This window comes from Molossus molossus, unplaced genomic scaffold (genome assembly GCF_014108415.1).
Source record: "Molossus molossus isolate mMolMol1 unplaced genomic scaffold, mMolMol1.p scaffold_m16_p_21, whole genome shotgun sequence".
Classification (NCBI taxonomy): Eukaryota; Metazoa; Chordata; class Mammalia; order Chiroptera; family Molossidae; genus Molossus; species Molossus molossus.
The window spans coordinates 13,438,046-13,452,910 of NW_023425357.1; the positions used below are offsets into that span (position 1 = coordinate 13,438,046).

The following is a 14,865-nucleotide window of genomic DNA, read 5'->3' on the forward strand; positions in this document are numbered from 1 at the left end:
TATTAAATACATTCACATTGTTGTGCACCCATCACCACCGTCCATCCCCATAAGCCTTTTTACCTTGTAAAACTTAAACACTACCCAGTGAACAAAAAAACTCCTCATTCTCCCTTCCCCCAGCCCCTGACAACCACTGTTACACCTGTATCTTTATAATTTTGATTAATCTAAGTACCTTATATAATATGTGCCTCCTGCATGCCCCCTACTGGGGATCAAGCACACAACCCGCGTGCCGATGGATTAGAGATTAGTACAAGAGCAGGACAGGCATCAATGAAAATGCCAAGATTTCTTATCTGAGCACCTGAAAGGGTGGAGTTGACCTTGACTGAGAAGAGGAGGACTCTGGGAGGATCAGGTTGGGAGGTGGGGAGAATAAAGATCTTGGTTGAGTACATGTTCCATTAGAGGTGTCCCAGTGATGTGCAGGATAGACACCCCAGATGGGATGAAGTCTTCCAAACCCCTTGGAAAACATGCCACAAACTGAGAACCAAGAGATAGCAGTTCCCGGAATCTCTGACAGCAGATCAGGGTGTGAGGTCTGGGAGGGGAAGAGGTGTTGTGAGGTGTGGGTTGTGTCTCTCCCACACTCAGGCCATGGGTCCTAGACTGTGGCTACAGAGACCGCAGAGGGGCTGTGACCTGAGATCAATGCAGTGTGTTTATTTCCCAGTTTTTCATCCAGGAAGTAGCAGCAGTTTTCCTAGTGAGGCAAATCCCTAGTCCTGCAGATCATTCTGGAAGCTGCAACTTCGCTCTGCTTCCAAATGCTTAAAAATAAAGTTAAATAAGTAATACTTTTCTACAAAAGGAAAGCAGACCATTTATGGACTGGTTCATGAACTGGGGATTAAATTTTTTTAATCCTATGCTACTGATATAAAAAAAAAAAATACAGAGAACATGTCAGGGCTCATCAGATGTCATCTGGACAAAGAGCCAAAGAGTCTGGGCTTCTCGGACAAATCTTAACCAGCGTGTAAGGCCCAAGGGGGCATACTGTTTTGATGTGATCACCCACAACCCCAAGGAGATTTTAACTCCCACTGTGGCTGGAACATGAAACTATTATCCTGGGTCTGATCTTCACACTGGGAGCAAAGCTAATGCCTGGCTCCCTGCTGTTGGATGTTCTTGCTTGTGTTTGTGATAAGCCCTGTGTCTCTGTGTGTGCTGTTCAAAGTGATCACAAGAAGGTTCTGGCTCTCTATCTGGACCACGCTGAGCACATGTGCCCCAAGCAATGACAGATTTCTGAGATGAAACCAATCTTCTCTGAATAACAGTCTTTAAGGCTACTTACTGGTTTTTCCCTTTTAGGCTTTATTTAATCCAAGGTCTTCCCGTTTGGAAGATGAGGACTCAGCTGCTTTCTTTCCCATCACACACACACACACACACACACACACACACTCTTCCCATCCCATCTTTCCAGTATTTTTTTTAAAGACCAATATGGAGTCTTTATTGTGTCTTTAATGGTATTCACATTTGAGCCAACTAGCTGTGATTTCTTTACATTTTAATCTCTGAAGTATATCAGAGATGGAGAACCTTCCTTTTGTGAGCTACAGAGGTGAGGGTAGGGTGGTCCAGCTCATTAGACAATTGTAATGACAAAAAATAGAGTAGAAAACGCCCAAGACTCCTCCACATCCCTTCTCAGTCCCTCTAGGTTACCGTTGCTGTGGTGCCGCCACCTAGTGGTCACATTACAAACTGCACGTCCTAATAGTGTCTAAATTTATTCCACCTCAGGGTGACTCCTAGGGACAGAACCAGGAACCGTCAGTATTAAATGAAAATGCAGGGCTTTGTTTAAAAGTCATTAAGAATTTCAGGATGGCGAAAGTAGATCATTAAACCTACCAAAGACCCTTCTAAATGACTCACAGATTGTGAGCCCATGAGCCAGCCCTCCCAAAGAGAAAATGGATGAGTTCATTCTCCAAGGCAATTCCACGCCAAATTAAAGTCATAAAAAACTACAGACCTACAGTTAATGTCATGCTTAATGGTGAAAACTTAGGCTCTCCTGTAAAGATGAACAAAACAGCAAGTTTTCCAAATGCCTTAGTAAGACATGTGGGCTCTGAAGGGTAGAAGTGGATGCTGCTGACGTTGATGCTCTAAGGCAGTGACGTCAGCGATGACAGTGACACCAGTGACAGGCTCAGCTCTAGGATCAGCAGTTTAAGCAAAGCATGAGCTGTAGGACCATCCATATTTGTGACAATTCAGGGATCTGCCACATCGATGAGGCTTCTATGTTTCCAATAGTCTGGGCCATGCTGGACGTACCTCCGGAGTGTAGAACAAGTACCTCCATCTAGTCCATGTTAGAGAATGAAAGGTGCTTTGTGAAGCCTCTGGGAGACCTAACAAGAGAATGACATGCAGACTCCTAGGGTTTAGAGCAAGGCCACGCCTTCTGCAGCAATAGAACAACATTCCTGACCGGTTTCCGGGCCTCAGGAGAGATGGAGAGTCTGAACGTGGGCTGTAATGTGACCAGGTAGCCAGAACTCCTCATCGTGGCCTGGGCTCTATCACACCCATAAGGTCAGGAAGGGAGAGCAGCATCCACCACAGATGGAAGTGACACATGCCGGATTAGACAAGGACAGGTGGCCCAGACCATTGGCACCTGCCCCTCCAGCACTGTGACCTGTCCCAGAGCCCTCACCTGTGGATTCACAGGAAGTTCACTCTGACGAGTCAACAAAGAAGGAAAAGGCTGTGCTCACTCCCAGCTCATCCTGGCCCTCAATCCCCCTCCCACACCCTCAGCCTCTCCCTTGCGTGTCCCCAGGCTCCCAGTCAGACTTACTGACACACAAATCCCCTGGGACGTGGCTAACTTGTTGACTCAGCTGGGGCACATCTTTGGAAACGGGCGTGAGATTTGGCTTTTGAAGGCTCTCCCAGGCCATGTGGACACTGCTGCCCCAGACCACACTTTGAGAGCCATTTGCGCATGTCTACTGGTTGGAACCGGAGACAGGACTCCTCTAGCCCTCAATTTGGTCCCCACCCGCAAGCCAGCCCTGCATTCCCCACCTTCTCAGGCTCCATTCCAACCCCTTTTCTAGTCTAACTACCCCGGGCTCCAATCCCTTCCTGACTCAAATCCCCAAACTCCCTGGGCTGCTGTTCTGTGTTCGTGGTGTCTGCGTCCTACAACCCCTCATCGCGCTCCAGACTCCTAGCTCCCCACACGGGGCTCATGTCCTTCTCCCCTTTGTTCCCTCTCTCATGTCCCCTGCCAGCCTGGACATCTGCTGCTTCCTCTTGGTAGTGCAGGTCAGGGCACTAAGCTGCATCTTCAAGAACCTAGTCCTTTCCCCCATCCCTGTGTCTCACCCTCACGCCCACCCAAGTCTGGGAGAATGGCACCCAGCTCACCAGCTCCGGTGGCTCTTCCCTCAACAGGTAGGTCAGCTCTTCATTCATATTTCTTAGCCTCATCCTGAGGCCCCACAAAAGAGTTCTCCATGGCACCTTTAGCTCCCCTTGAACCCATATAATGCTTAACACCTCCAAAACCCACAGGCTTTATCATTTCTCATCCGGACTCTGAGCAGACCCCATCCCTCCAAGGCCGCCCTCTATGCCCACCTCTGCTTACCCACAAGCAGCCTCTGGTGAGTCTCCCAGGATTTCAGCCAAATACCCCCGAGGCCACAAGGAGCAGGAAGAAAACAGAACCAGACGAGAAATTTATTTCCAATTCCCAGGTTTTGGTTGGGAACACTCTAAGGACAGGCACGTGGAATTTGTAAAAACAACAAAGAAATCAAAGAACGAGGACACAGATGTCTGGCCTGAGCTCCAGGTCACAAAGGTCTGGAAACAAGGTCGTCCAGTGCAGGCCCGCGGGTGGCCGACATGACCGGGACCTGCATGTTTGTTTGCGTTTTTGAGTTTCGTGACAGAAAATCTTTACAAACCTTTGTGAGCTGGCTGTTTGAACGTGCATTGAAAATCATGTGGAACGAGAACACTGTTGATGGGGGGTTGCGGCAGAGGTGGTCCTTGCATGCGGACACGTCTCTCAGAGTCCGGAACAAGGCTTCTCTGAGCCATCCTGGGTCCCAGAAGGATCTGGGCAGTCAGGTCATCTCCTGCTATGGAAGCCAAGGCAGAAGGGAGACAGAAAAATTGGAAACACTTATTTGGAGGTTTGCAGTCAGATAAGGAAAGAAATGGGAAGATTAGAAAATAAGGTAAGAGTTACACTGTGAGCAAGATGACAGGATCAGCTCCTTACTGTAGGCGATGTCAGAGTAAGTCATGTGTCAGACTAATTTAAGGAGGCAAGGAGGTCTGTATGCAAGACCATGCAGTAGGGCTTTGAGACTGAACTCAACACCTCTGACACAAGAGGTTGGGGTGATTTTAAGAGCAGGAGAAGGAATCATAGGCACCTGTGTTTGCTCATTGGCTCTACACAGAAGAAAAATGAAGCATCTCATGATATCCTAACAGGAGGTCGTTTTACATCTTGGTTGCTAAAGTTCCCCATACAAATGGGCTCCTGCCCTCCCTCACAGGCTGGGACACAGAGACACCAGGAGGATTACATTTCACAAGGATGGGGCTTGGCCCTTGAGATAGATGTTCTCTGGGTCATACCACTGCTAACAAGCTTTGAAGGAGACTTATGTGTATTTCAAAAAGGCAGAGAACCAATATGCAATTGCAAACTGCAATTATATTTGTAAAGAAAATGCTGTAAGAAAGAAAGAAAGAAAGAAAGAAAGAAAGAAAGAAAGAAAGAAAGAAAGAAAGAAAGAAAGAAAGAAAGAAGCCTGTAGTCAGGAACATCCTGTGTAGAGGTGAGTGACTCTGAGGGAACATGAAGGCCCCCAGGTCATCACAAAACTGCTTTCTGCGCAGTGGAGGGAAACACAGCTAAATCCTTTCTGCCAACACCCAGTTTCATTTCCCTCCTTCCTTCAATTTATAAACAGGTGCCCATTCCCAGCCGTTTATAAACAGGTACAAAATAGCTGAGAGACCATAAAGAGGGCCAGGATCTGATCTCCAAGAAGGTTGTTTTTCATGGAGACATTACAGCTCTCTCTATAGTCACCATCCCTTGATCAAACGTCTTCTCCAAGGAAGAAGAGGATTCTCGATCTTACAACATAGCTGGTGTCCTTATACAAAAAATTTTTTTTTCTATATTTATTTTAGAGAGAGAGGAAGGGAGAAGGAGAAAGAGATAGAAACACTGATGAGAGAGAACATGGATTGGCTGCCTCCTGCCTGCCCCCCACTGGGGATCTGGCCTACAACCTGGCATGTGCCCTGACCAGGAATCAAATCTGGGGCCTCTTGGTGCATGGGTCGATGCTCAAACACTGAGCCACACTGGCCGGGCATAGCTGGTGTCCTTTGATTGGATCTGTTAGTGACCTAAGTGCAGAGGAACTGACTGACGTTCACCACATCGTTTGCTCTGATGCAGGTTTTTCTATGAAACCTAAGATGGGAGTTTTATCAGCTTCTTGAGGTCAGGAAGCCTCCCCCTCACACTTCATCTGCAGTCTCTCTGGCTTTGAGTGATGTCCTCATCTCCAAGAGATGCCAAAATACCCATCAGGTCAAACTTAGCTCCATGAAAAGTGAGATTATTTAAAATTCTGAGGGTATCAGTCTGAACTAGGACATTTAAGCCAACCTTTCCAATTATATCCTATTAATAGGAAGGACAGAATTCTACTGAACTTATGCAAATAGGTCTATTGTCATGTAAACGAGAATCCTCAAGAAGACTTTAGAAAATATTTTGGAGAAGTCCAACAGCGAGAAAAATGGCCAGCGTTGCTACCAACATGGGTATCTTCCTGTCTATTCTTGTTGTCCACACAGTGTCCAGGTGCCCTCCACACGTCCTCCTGCAAGAGGGACAGGGCTCAGATTCCTGTGATCTCATCACACACTTCGGTCATCAAATGACCACTGCTCATCCTCTGAAGGACGCGGTGTCAGCCCCCTTGTGGAGATGGTGGGACTTAAACAAATCAGAGGTGGGATCTGGTGTGGAATGTGAGCTTAAGTCAGCAATAATGACAATTTTAGCTCTCATTTTTGAGCATTTATTGACTCAGTGTAACTCTTCTAAGGACTTTGACCCTCACAACAGATGTATTTAAAGGGTGCAAAAAATTATTCAGAGTTTAATAACATAGAGAAGAGGAGGGTCACTCATATTTCACATCAAGCCCTAGGGGCTCACTTTCACAGGAACTGATGGGGTTGGAGACCTCACACTGATAGTACCCAGCATCCTCCCTCCTGACGGGGTCTATGGTGAGGGTTCTGTTGCGCCAGGACAGCTTCATCCTCTCCGTGAGCCGCAGACTCTCGGCATTGAACAACCACTGGGTGGAGACTGCGTTTGTGTAGCAGGTCATGACCACGGAGTCCTTATGTTCTGTGACTGTGGTGTTGCTGGCTAGGAGGGTGGGCACTCTCACAGGCTCTGTGAAGAAACAGAGGACATGACTGATTGAGAGTGGGCTTGGGACCTGGGGCCGTCTTGCCTCCTCAGAAGTCTCAGCCTCTCACTGTCTACAGTGAGCTCTGTAAAGGTCACCAGAGGATGGTCCTGACCTCTGCAGAAGTGTCTGTTGGAACTAATAAATAAGGCAAAGTTTCGGGCGACAAAATCAACACTGAGCATTCTTACCATTTCTTGGAACAATCCCAAAATGGAATTAAGGAAACAGCTCTATTTAAAATAGCATCAGCCCTGGCCGGTTTGGCTCAGCGGTGAGAGCGTCGGCCTGTGGTCCAGAGAGACCCGGGTTTGGTTCCCGCTAAGGGCTCGTACCTTGGTTGCAGTTTGTCCCCTGCCATGGTTGGTGGTGCTGGTGGCAGCCACTTGATGTGTCCCTTTCAAGTCGATGTTTCTCTCTCTCTCTCTCTCTCTCTCTCTTCCTGTCTCTCCCTCCCACTCCATCTGAACAAAAAAATGGAAAAGTGTCATTGGGTGAGGATAAAAAAAAATAAAATAAAATAGCATCAGAAAGAATTGAAGCCCTGGCCAGTTTGGCTCAGCCGTTGAGGGTTGGCCTGCGGACCAGAGAATCCGGGGTTCGATTCCCGCTAAGGGCACGTACCACCAAAAAAAATGAATACTTAGGAATAAACTTAATAAAAAGGAAAGTATATACACTGAACACTACTAAATGCTTCTGAAAGAAGGTAAAGAAGAAACAAATAAATGAAAAGATATCCATGTCCATGGATTGGGAGACCCTCAACAAGCTACATATTTGATACAGTCCCTATAAAAAACCCAATGACTTTTTTCCAGAAATAGAAAAATCCACCCTAGAATTCATATTGCATTTCACTGGACCCCCAAATGGTTGCTATGATCTTACAAAAGAAGAATTAAATTGGAGGTCTCACACTTTCTAATTGGAAAGCTTACTACAGAGTTAGAGTAAACATATACTGTGACACTGGCATTAAAACTTCTGTTCATCAGAAGACACAACCAAATAGCATTGGCAAAGGAACCAAGACTATTCACTGGAGAAAGGACAGTCTTGTCAACAAATTGTGTTGAACAGCAATATCCACCTGCAAACAAATGAAGTGGACCACTGCTTTTACCATACACAGCTATGAAGTCAAAATGGATTGAATCCTAGAAGTAAGACCTATAACTATAAAACTCTTCGAAGAAAATATAGGAGGAAGCATTATGACATTGGATTTGGCAATGATTTCTTGAATAAGACACAGGGAACACTAAAAAAAATATTAAATTGGTATTTGTCAAAATGAAAAACTTTTGTTCATCAAAGGATATGATCAACAGAGTGAAAGATGACCTGTGGAATGGGAGAAAATAATTTGCAAACTATATATAAGACGACAGGTTATGATCCAGAATATACATACAACTCAACAACACCAACAAAACAAAATAAACTGATTTAAAAATGGGAAAAGCACTTGAATAGACATTTCTCCGGGGACGATATACAAATGGCCAATAAGCACAGGGAAAGATGCTCAACATCACTATCACTCCAAAAAATGCAAATCAAAATTCTTGATGTTGGAGTTTTGCTTGTGGTGTTGGGTGTGGGTTACTCTGCTGTGCAGGTAACAGAGAGAACACTGCCCTGCGTGGTACCTTGGATTCATCAAGTTTCTTTAATCAGAGTTGGCACCTCTTATGCCCTGGCCTGTTTGGCTCAGCGGTTAGAGCGTCGGCCTGCGGTCCAGAGAGACCCGGGTTCGGTTCTCGCTAAGGGCACGTACCTCAGTTGCAGTTTGTCCCCGGCCCTGGTTGGTCGTGTGGGTGGCAGCCACTCGATGTGTCCCTTTCACGTCGATGTTTCTCTCTCTCTCTCTCTCTTCCTCTCTCTCCCTCCCACTCTATCTGAACAAAAAACGAAAAAATGTCCTTGGGTGAGGATAAAAAAAAAAAAAAACAGAGTTGGCACCTCTTACCTCTCAGGCAACTTGAGTCCTTAAAAGAATAAGGCAGGTCTGTGTATCACAAGACACATGCATGGGCATCTGAGCGCTCAGAGAATATAAGGCCTCCAGTTTTATGTGTGGGGGAAAGTACAGACTTTCTCAGGTGTCAGTTAAGTATCAGGATTTGATTATGGAAAGACTTAAGACTGGGAGCTAGAGACCACCCCAGATTTCTCATGGTTTTTCATTGACCAATTAATTGCCTGACGGACTAGGGGCCATTCCTTCCAGCTGCACAGACCTCCATCACGCAGCTAAGGTGTGTTTCTATGAGGCACCATTGCCCAGGACATCCTAGAGACTGGGGTTGGAGCAGAAATAACACACGGGGACCAGGAGCAAGCTGGTGGTCAGTGGATTACTCAGGCCCTTGGGCCAAGAGGTTGGGCAGGTCTTTCCATGTGAGTGTGACTGACATGAGCCAGTGAGCCAATAAATCATAGAGCAGAGTTTAAAGAATGAGCTAGATGCCCTGGCCAGTTTGACTCAGTGGTTAGAGCATCAGCCTGTGGTCCAGAGAGACCCGGGTTTGGTTCCCGCTAAAGGCGCGTACCTCGGTTGCGGTTTGTCCCTGACCCTGGTTGGTCGTGTGGGTGGCAGCCACTCGATGTGTCCCTTTCACGTCGATGTTTCTCTCTCTCTCTCTCTCTCTCTCTCTCTCTCTCTCTCTCTCTCTCTCTTTCTCTCTCTCTCCCTCCCACTCTATCTGAACAAAAAAATGGAAAAATGTCCTCGGGTGAGGATTAAAAAAAAAGAATGAGCTAGAAAAGAACAGGCCAAACATCATTAAAGTCATTCTCCCTCTGCTGAGGGCAGGGGAGGACTTGAGCAGATGCAGAAGGGGTGAGGGACGGCAAGAGGGAGCATGGACTTGCTGAAATTCTGGTACCTTGTAGACCACTTGTGTTTGGTGGTTATCAGATAGAAATTCGGAAAGAATTTAAAATCTTCCATATGTAAAAATTATTATTAATAACCCAGGCCTAAGCCAATTGCAGGAAGGACTATTTCTCTGGAGAGCTGCAAAGGGTCTGAGACACGGGTCGTAGCCCCTGAAGGGACAGGAAGCTTGTCTCGTGAGGCCAGAATTCCAAGGACTGCATCCAGGTTCCAGTCTTTGAAGAGATTTTGGATCATTCATTCATCTTTCATTCATTCAATCACTATTCATTTCTTCCTAATTCATCAAAAGCAACTGGGTGTATGTTCCATGCTGGTCCTGAGCGGCTGCAGGTGTAGAGTGGGCAGTGAGCAGGCCAAGCCCTTCCCTTCATACCCAGTGGGAGTGATGCCAACACCTCAGGAAACAAACCAGTGATTTCAGGTCCAGGGCAGGGAGCTGTGGCTCGGCCACCTGAGGGGAGGCCTGGGCGCTCCAGCACTGACTCCCTGTGACTGCAGGCAATTTGGTTCCAGGGTAAAAATTGATTTATTCTTTATTTGTTATCTTGTCCCAGACCAGAATCCACCCCTCTGAACTGAGGATGATTAATAAGAAAGGATCTGAACCAATGGTTGGCCTAGGGATCTACAGACACCTAATAAGGTCCCCGGGGTGGAAGAGAAGATGGGGCTGTGGCTGCAGACGGACCTCGAGTGACTCTGATCAGCTAGTAATGGTCTGAGCGACTCTGCTTTAGTGACTGTATCTTCCTGCGCCTCAGTTTCCTCTCAGTGAAACAGGATGAATGTTTCACTGCCAAGTTGTCAGTGTATTAACCATAAAATATTCATCGTATCTAAGTTAACCTTGGGGTAGGGGAGCTGCTCAAATAAGAGGCATCTATTCTTGATCAACTCACAGAGAGAATCTGCTGGGCTGATTCCTGGTGGACGAGGAGTTGCTAAGAGCATTTTTTGTCTTCTGTTTGCTCCGGGGATGCTAACCTTTCTCTGGATTCTCCTAAATCCCCCAGAACAGTCGGCTAATGATCCGGGGATCTTGTCTGGCTGTGGTCTCCACACACAGTCTCAGGTGAAGGACCAGGCTCCATCCCTGTCCAGGTGTAGCTTTTGGAGCCTTGTGACTCGGGCACCCAGGAAACTGTTGATTTAACTCTGCCCTTCCCAGGAGGCCAAACCCAACCTGACACAGGTTCCCCGGGGCCCCTGGATTCAGAAGCATTGGGACAGGGGTCTGGAGAGGGGCTGCCAGAGCTGAGCTTCTCTAGAGGATTCCAGGGGGCTCCTCAGGTCAGGCCCTGACTGAGCCCTGCAGGGCTGTTCTCGGGGTCATGGTCATGGGGAGGGGCCCAGGGGGCTGGGCTGAGACTGGTCTCCCTCTGCTGAGTTACTGCCATCAGAGTGTGGTCCTTCTCTCTGCCGTGAATGTCTGAATCCGGGAAGAGAACTCTGATTTTAGGAAGTTTGTCTCCACCGTGTGTGTCCTGCACTAAATGCCCAAACCCACGTGATGCAGAGGGGATGGAGGCGGAGTCCAGGGCGGTCAGTGCTGCGTGTGAAGTGGAGTCCACCCCACCCCACACCACAGGTCAGAGAACAATCACTCACGGTACACATTGAGCCGTCCAAATCCAATTTCTTTTTTTGAATCATGAAGGTAGGCCACTATGGTGTAGTATCCCGCATCCTTCCGCGTGACCTTCTTCAACAGCATGGATCCGTCGTTATTTATTTTCTCCCGACCACTGTATGCGGGCCCTGTTGCATATGCTCTTAGGTCCATTGCAATGGATCCAATGTTACGATTGGATCTCGCCCCTTCCCCCCTGTACCACATAAAGCCCATCGCATCTGGAGGCTTATTGCGGATACGTAGAAGCACATCCTTCCCTTCGGCGGCGTTGGTCGACACAATAGAGAGCTGGGCAGTGGCGGGCGGGCTCCAGACAGTTAAGAGAGAGACTAGAAGAGAAAAGAGAAATTGATCAATATCTGGATCTATGGATTGAGATGGATAGACGAGACCCTTGATTCAGAGCAAGTCTCTTCATCTCTTAGCCTTGGGTGGGGTGTGTGTGTGTATGTGTCTCCGATGCTCAAGGTCAGCAGAATGGCCACCATGGCCACCTGCTATTTTATTTGTTTTTAATACTGTTCCCCATGTGTCTGCCAGGCTCACCCCTCACAGCCTCAGACCCCTGCTGACACTCAGGGGAGCCCTCGGAGACACCTTCCCTGACCACCTCCTCTACAGACCCTCTGTGTCCACTTTCTCCCCTGTCCCTGCTCTGTCCCCTTCATGGCACTGTGTGTACCTGCCACCCCATCTAGATCCCTGCTTGTCTGTCTCCTCCCCACAGAACGTGAGCTCCATGTGGGCAGGGCCTGTCAGATCCTGTCCCCCAGGGCCTGCAACAGCGGCAAACCCCTGTGGGTGAATGAATGATGTTCCCAGTCCTGCACCTCCTGGGAGTATGTCCCATGTCTGAGGCTGGTGGGGGGCACAATGTTTAGTGCCCCTGGTTAAGTTTTTTCTGGTGTCTCCTCACATCTATTGTTATAATTATCATTAGTTTTCAAAATCCAACACTCAGGGATGAATAACTTAAGAAATGACTAGCCATTGAGGTTTTCCTGCCTCCTCTCCATTTCCAGATTGTGAGATTTTGTTGTTGCTGCTGCTGAGCCCTCTCTCCCATTTATTCTGCTCTCCTGTCCCCTCCCCTCAGGTCCAGCAGCAGTCCTCTGTCCCTTCTCAGAGGGCTGTCCTCCCCAGGAGACCCGGCCAGTCTCTGTCTCCCCTCCTCCCGTCCACCCCCAGGGATTGTCCCCTCCTTACCGGCCAGCAGGAGCCCCTGCCAGGGGACACGTCCTCTGCGGGTAGGGGCTGCGGGGGTCTCCATGGTGTCTGGTGTCTGCCCTGTCCCTCCCTCTGGGAGAAGAGCTTAAGGTACAGTAAGGCTCCCAGGCACTTCGTCCAGAGTTCGGGGTCTGCTGTCCCTCCTCCCTGTGTGCTGAGCCTCCTCCTGGGGCAAGATCACTTCCCTGGTCATGTGGGCTGGGGGCGGGGTCTGTGCCCAGGACCCTCCCCTTCTCTCCCCTCTTTCCTGGCCCCCCTGTCTCCTCCTTCCAGTTTATCATCCCCCTATATTTTGGTTCCCTGGGAATTGCTGAGGCCTTTGAACACACACACACACACACACACACACACACACACACACTCACATGCTGTGTTTGGAAAAGCACTAGCCTGGGGCCTGCAGGTCCCGACATTCCCCAGGGCTCCCTGCCTGGTGCACAGTAGCCTCCCCCACAGCCCTCTCTCTGGGGCTACCTCCGGAAAGCTCTCACAGGGATGTCACCCCCTCTGTGCACTGGATCACCTGTGAAACTTTGTAAAGATTGTGATGCCCAGGTGACATCTTAAAATTGCTACTTCAGCCCTGACCAGGTAACTCACTTGGATAGTGAATGGTCCCATACAACAAAAAGTTTGCGGGTTCAATTCCCAGTCAGAGCACACACCTGGTAACTCATCAGTGTTTCTCTCTCATATTGATGGTTTCTTTCCCTCTCTCTTTCTCCCTGTCTAAAATCGATCAAAATATAACCTCGGGAGAGGATTAAAAAATGCTGCTCCAGCAGCTGCCCAGCTGAGCTGGGTGCCCAACCAGAATGAGGTCCCGCGATGTGGGGGTGGGATCCTCCCCCCTGCTGTGCACCGGGCGGGTCTGCAGATCTGGTTAAACTGCAGGATCTGCCTTGGCGGGTGTGCGGTGCACCAGGGACCCTGCACCTCACGAGCTCCCAGGGGAGGTTGGTCGCTGGCCTGTGGAGCACACTTGGGGCAGCGAGGCCGGTGGGGACCCTGCCCCCGAGGGGAGGGCCGCTCACCCCAGCATTGGCCTCTGCTGGGCCTCGGTCTTGGTCAGCACCCCACAGGGAGCCCCTGGGTCCCCCAACCTGGGGATTACTTCTGTTTGTGACACAGAAACCCAGCTGGGCACCGGGTCTTCCCCGTGTCCTCAAATGTTCTGGAAGGTTGATTTCCTCCCAGCAGGAAGGTCACAGAGACGACTCTGGGTAGAGAAGGAGTCAAGCCGGGTGATGACCGTGGAGAGGACCCTACTTCTGTCTCAGGTTGTCCTCAGCATGTGCTTTGCTTCCAGGGACGGAGACCCAGGGCCAGGGGTCTCCGAAGGACCTGCAGTTCCCGGGCGTGAAGGGGAAGGTGTCCAGGGTGTCCTGGGAAGAGAGGACTGTGGTGGGAGGCCAGGAGGCTGTGGTCTCTGGTCCTCGGGGACAGTTTTAGGGAGACCCTTCCTCTCCATGTCTGTTGGCTGAGCCCATCCATGTGCTCCCTGACTGGTGGGGCAGCCTCTGTCCTCTGCCTGGGGACTTTCCAGTGGTCACCCCACCATGGAAGGTGCCAGGCAGGGATGGGGAGCAGCACAGAGACCCTGAGAGAGCAGTGGTTCCCAGGCCCTGTCAAAGTAAGACAGTTTTCAACCTGTGGAGAATTTCTATGAGTACATTTGAGCCAAACTAAAATCATATGCCTGGAACAAGATCTCAAACCCTGTGAAGAAAGGCCTTTTTACAGCTTATTTTATACATCGTCAACAAAGGAGATGAAAATAGTTGTGTGAAATCCATTAGGAGATGAGACAGCACAGGAAGGAAATCTCCAGAATTTATAAAAGGCAAAATGGAAAAAACAAATACTTTTTTTTACATTGGTGGGTCCAGGATAATGAACATTTACAGCACACAGAGAGGTTCTACAGGGCACCAGGCAGCATGAAGGGCTCTGTGTTCTTGTGTGCTGGTCCGGGAGTCTGACGTGTCAGAGTTATGTTATCCAAGATGCATAAGAACAGGGAACTAGGTTCACTTGAGGTAAAATCTGACCTTTGTGAAGGAAGCTATCGGCCTGGGATGTGACTACCTGCCATCACCTGCCCAGGTAGGAATCAGTGATCAGACCATCCTGGGCAGTTGCTCTTGGTCCCTGAGCTTGTCAGGCCCACCATGTGGCCCCATGAGCTTGTCGGGCTTATTGCACAGCCCCCCCTTTTTGCTCCCAGCCCCTAGAAGTAGCAGGTGGGAGAGAACAGGCCCGAGGGAGGGGCCCAGAGGGCCTGCTGCAACAGGGGATAGAAATCAGACTCCTTCTCTGTCTCCTTAGCAAAAGCCAGGTTCACGTGTGATTTCCTGTGTTGTCTGTGTGTCTAGATGTCGCTCCCAGAGGGCAGGAGAAGACCTGCAACCAATGTCAGGTGCCGCCCCAGGGATGCTGACCAGACTGCAGAGGGTGGGAGCTGACCCTGAGCCCTGGACAGCGGTGGGCTCTGACCTCCAGGCTGAAAGGCCAGTCAGGCCCTGGCCCGTTTGGCTCAGCGGTTAGAGCGTTGGCCTGCGGACCAGAGAGTCCCGGGTTCA

General features: G+C 49.2%; 1 protein-coding gene across 1 annotated transcript; it reads right to left on the reverse strand.

Annotated features, from left to right (window-relative positions):
- Nucleotides 1-6,218: 6,218 nt before the first annotated feature.
- LOC118638921 (carcinoembryonic antigen-related cell adhesion molecule 21-like) lies at nucleotides 6,219-12,359 on the reverse strand. Its single transcript, XM_036275066.1, has 3 exons — nucleotides 12,263-12,359; nucleotides 11,032-11,385; nucleotides 6,219-6,499 (listed from the first exon to the last, which is right to left on the reverse strand). Exons 1-3 carry the CDS (start codon nucleotides 12,324-12,326, stop codon nucleotides 6,219-6,221), a joined length of 699 nt encoding a protein of 232 aa, XP_036130959.1. The 5' UTR covers nucleotides 12,327-12,359.
- Nucleotides 12,360-14,865: the final 2,506 nt, after the last annotated feature.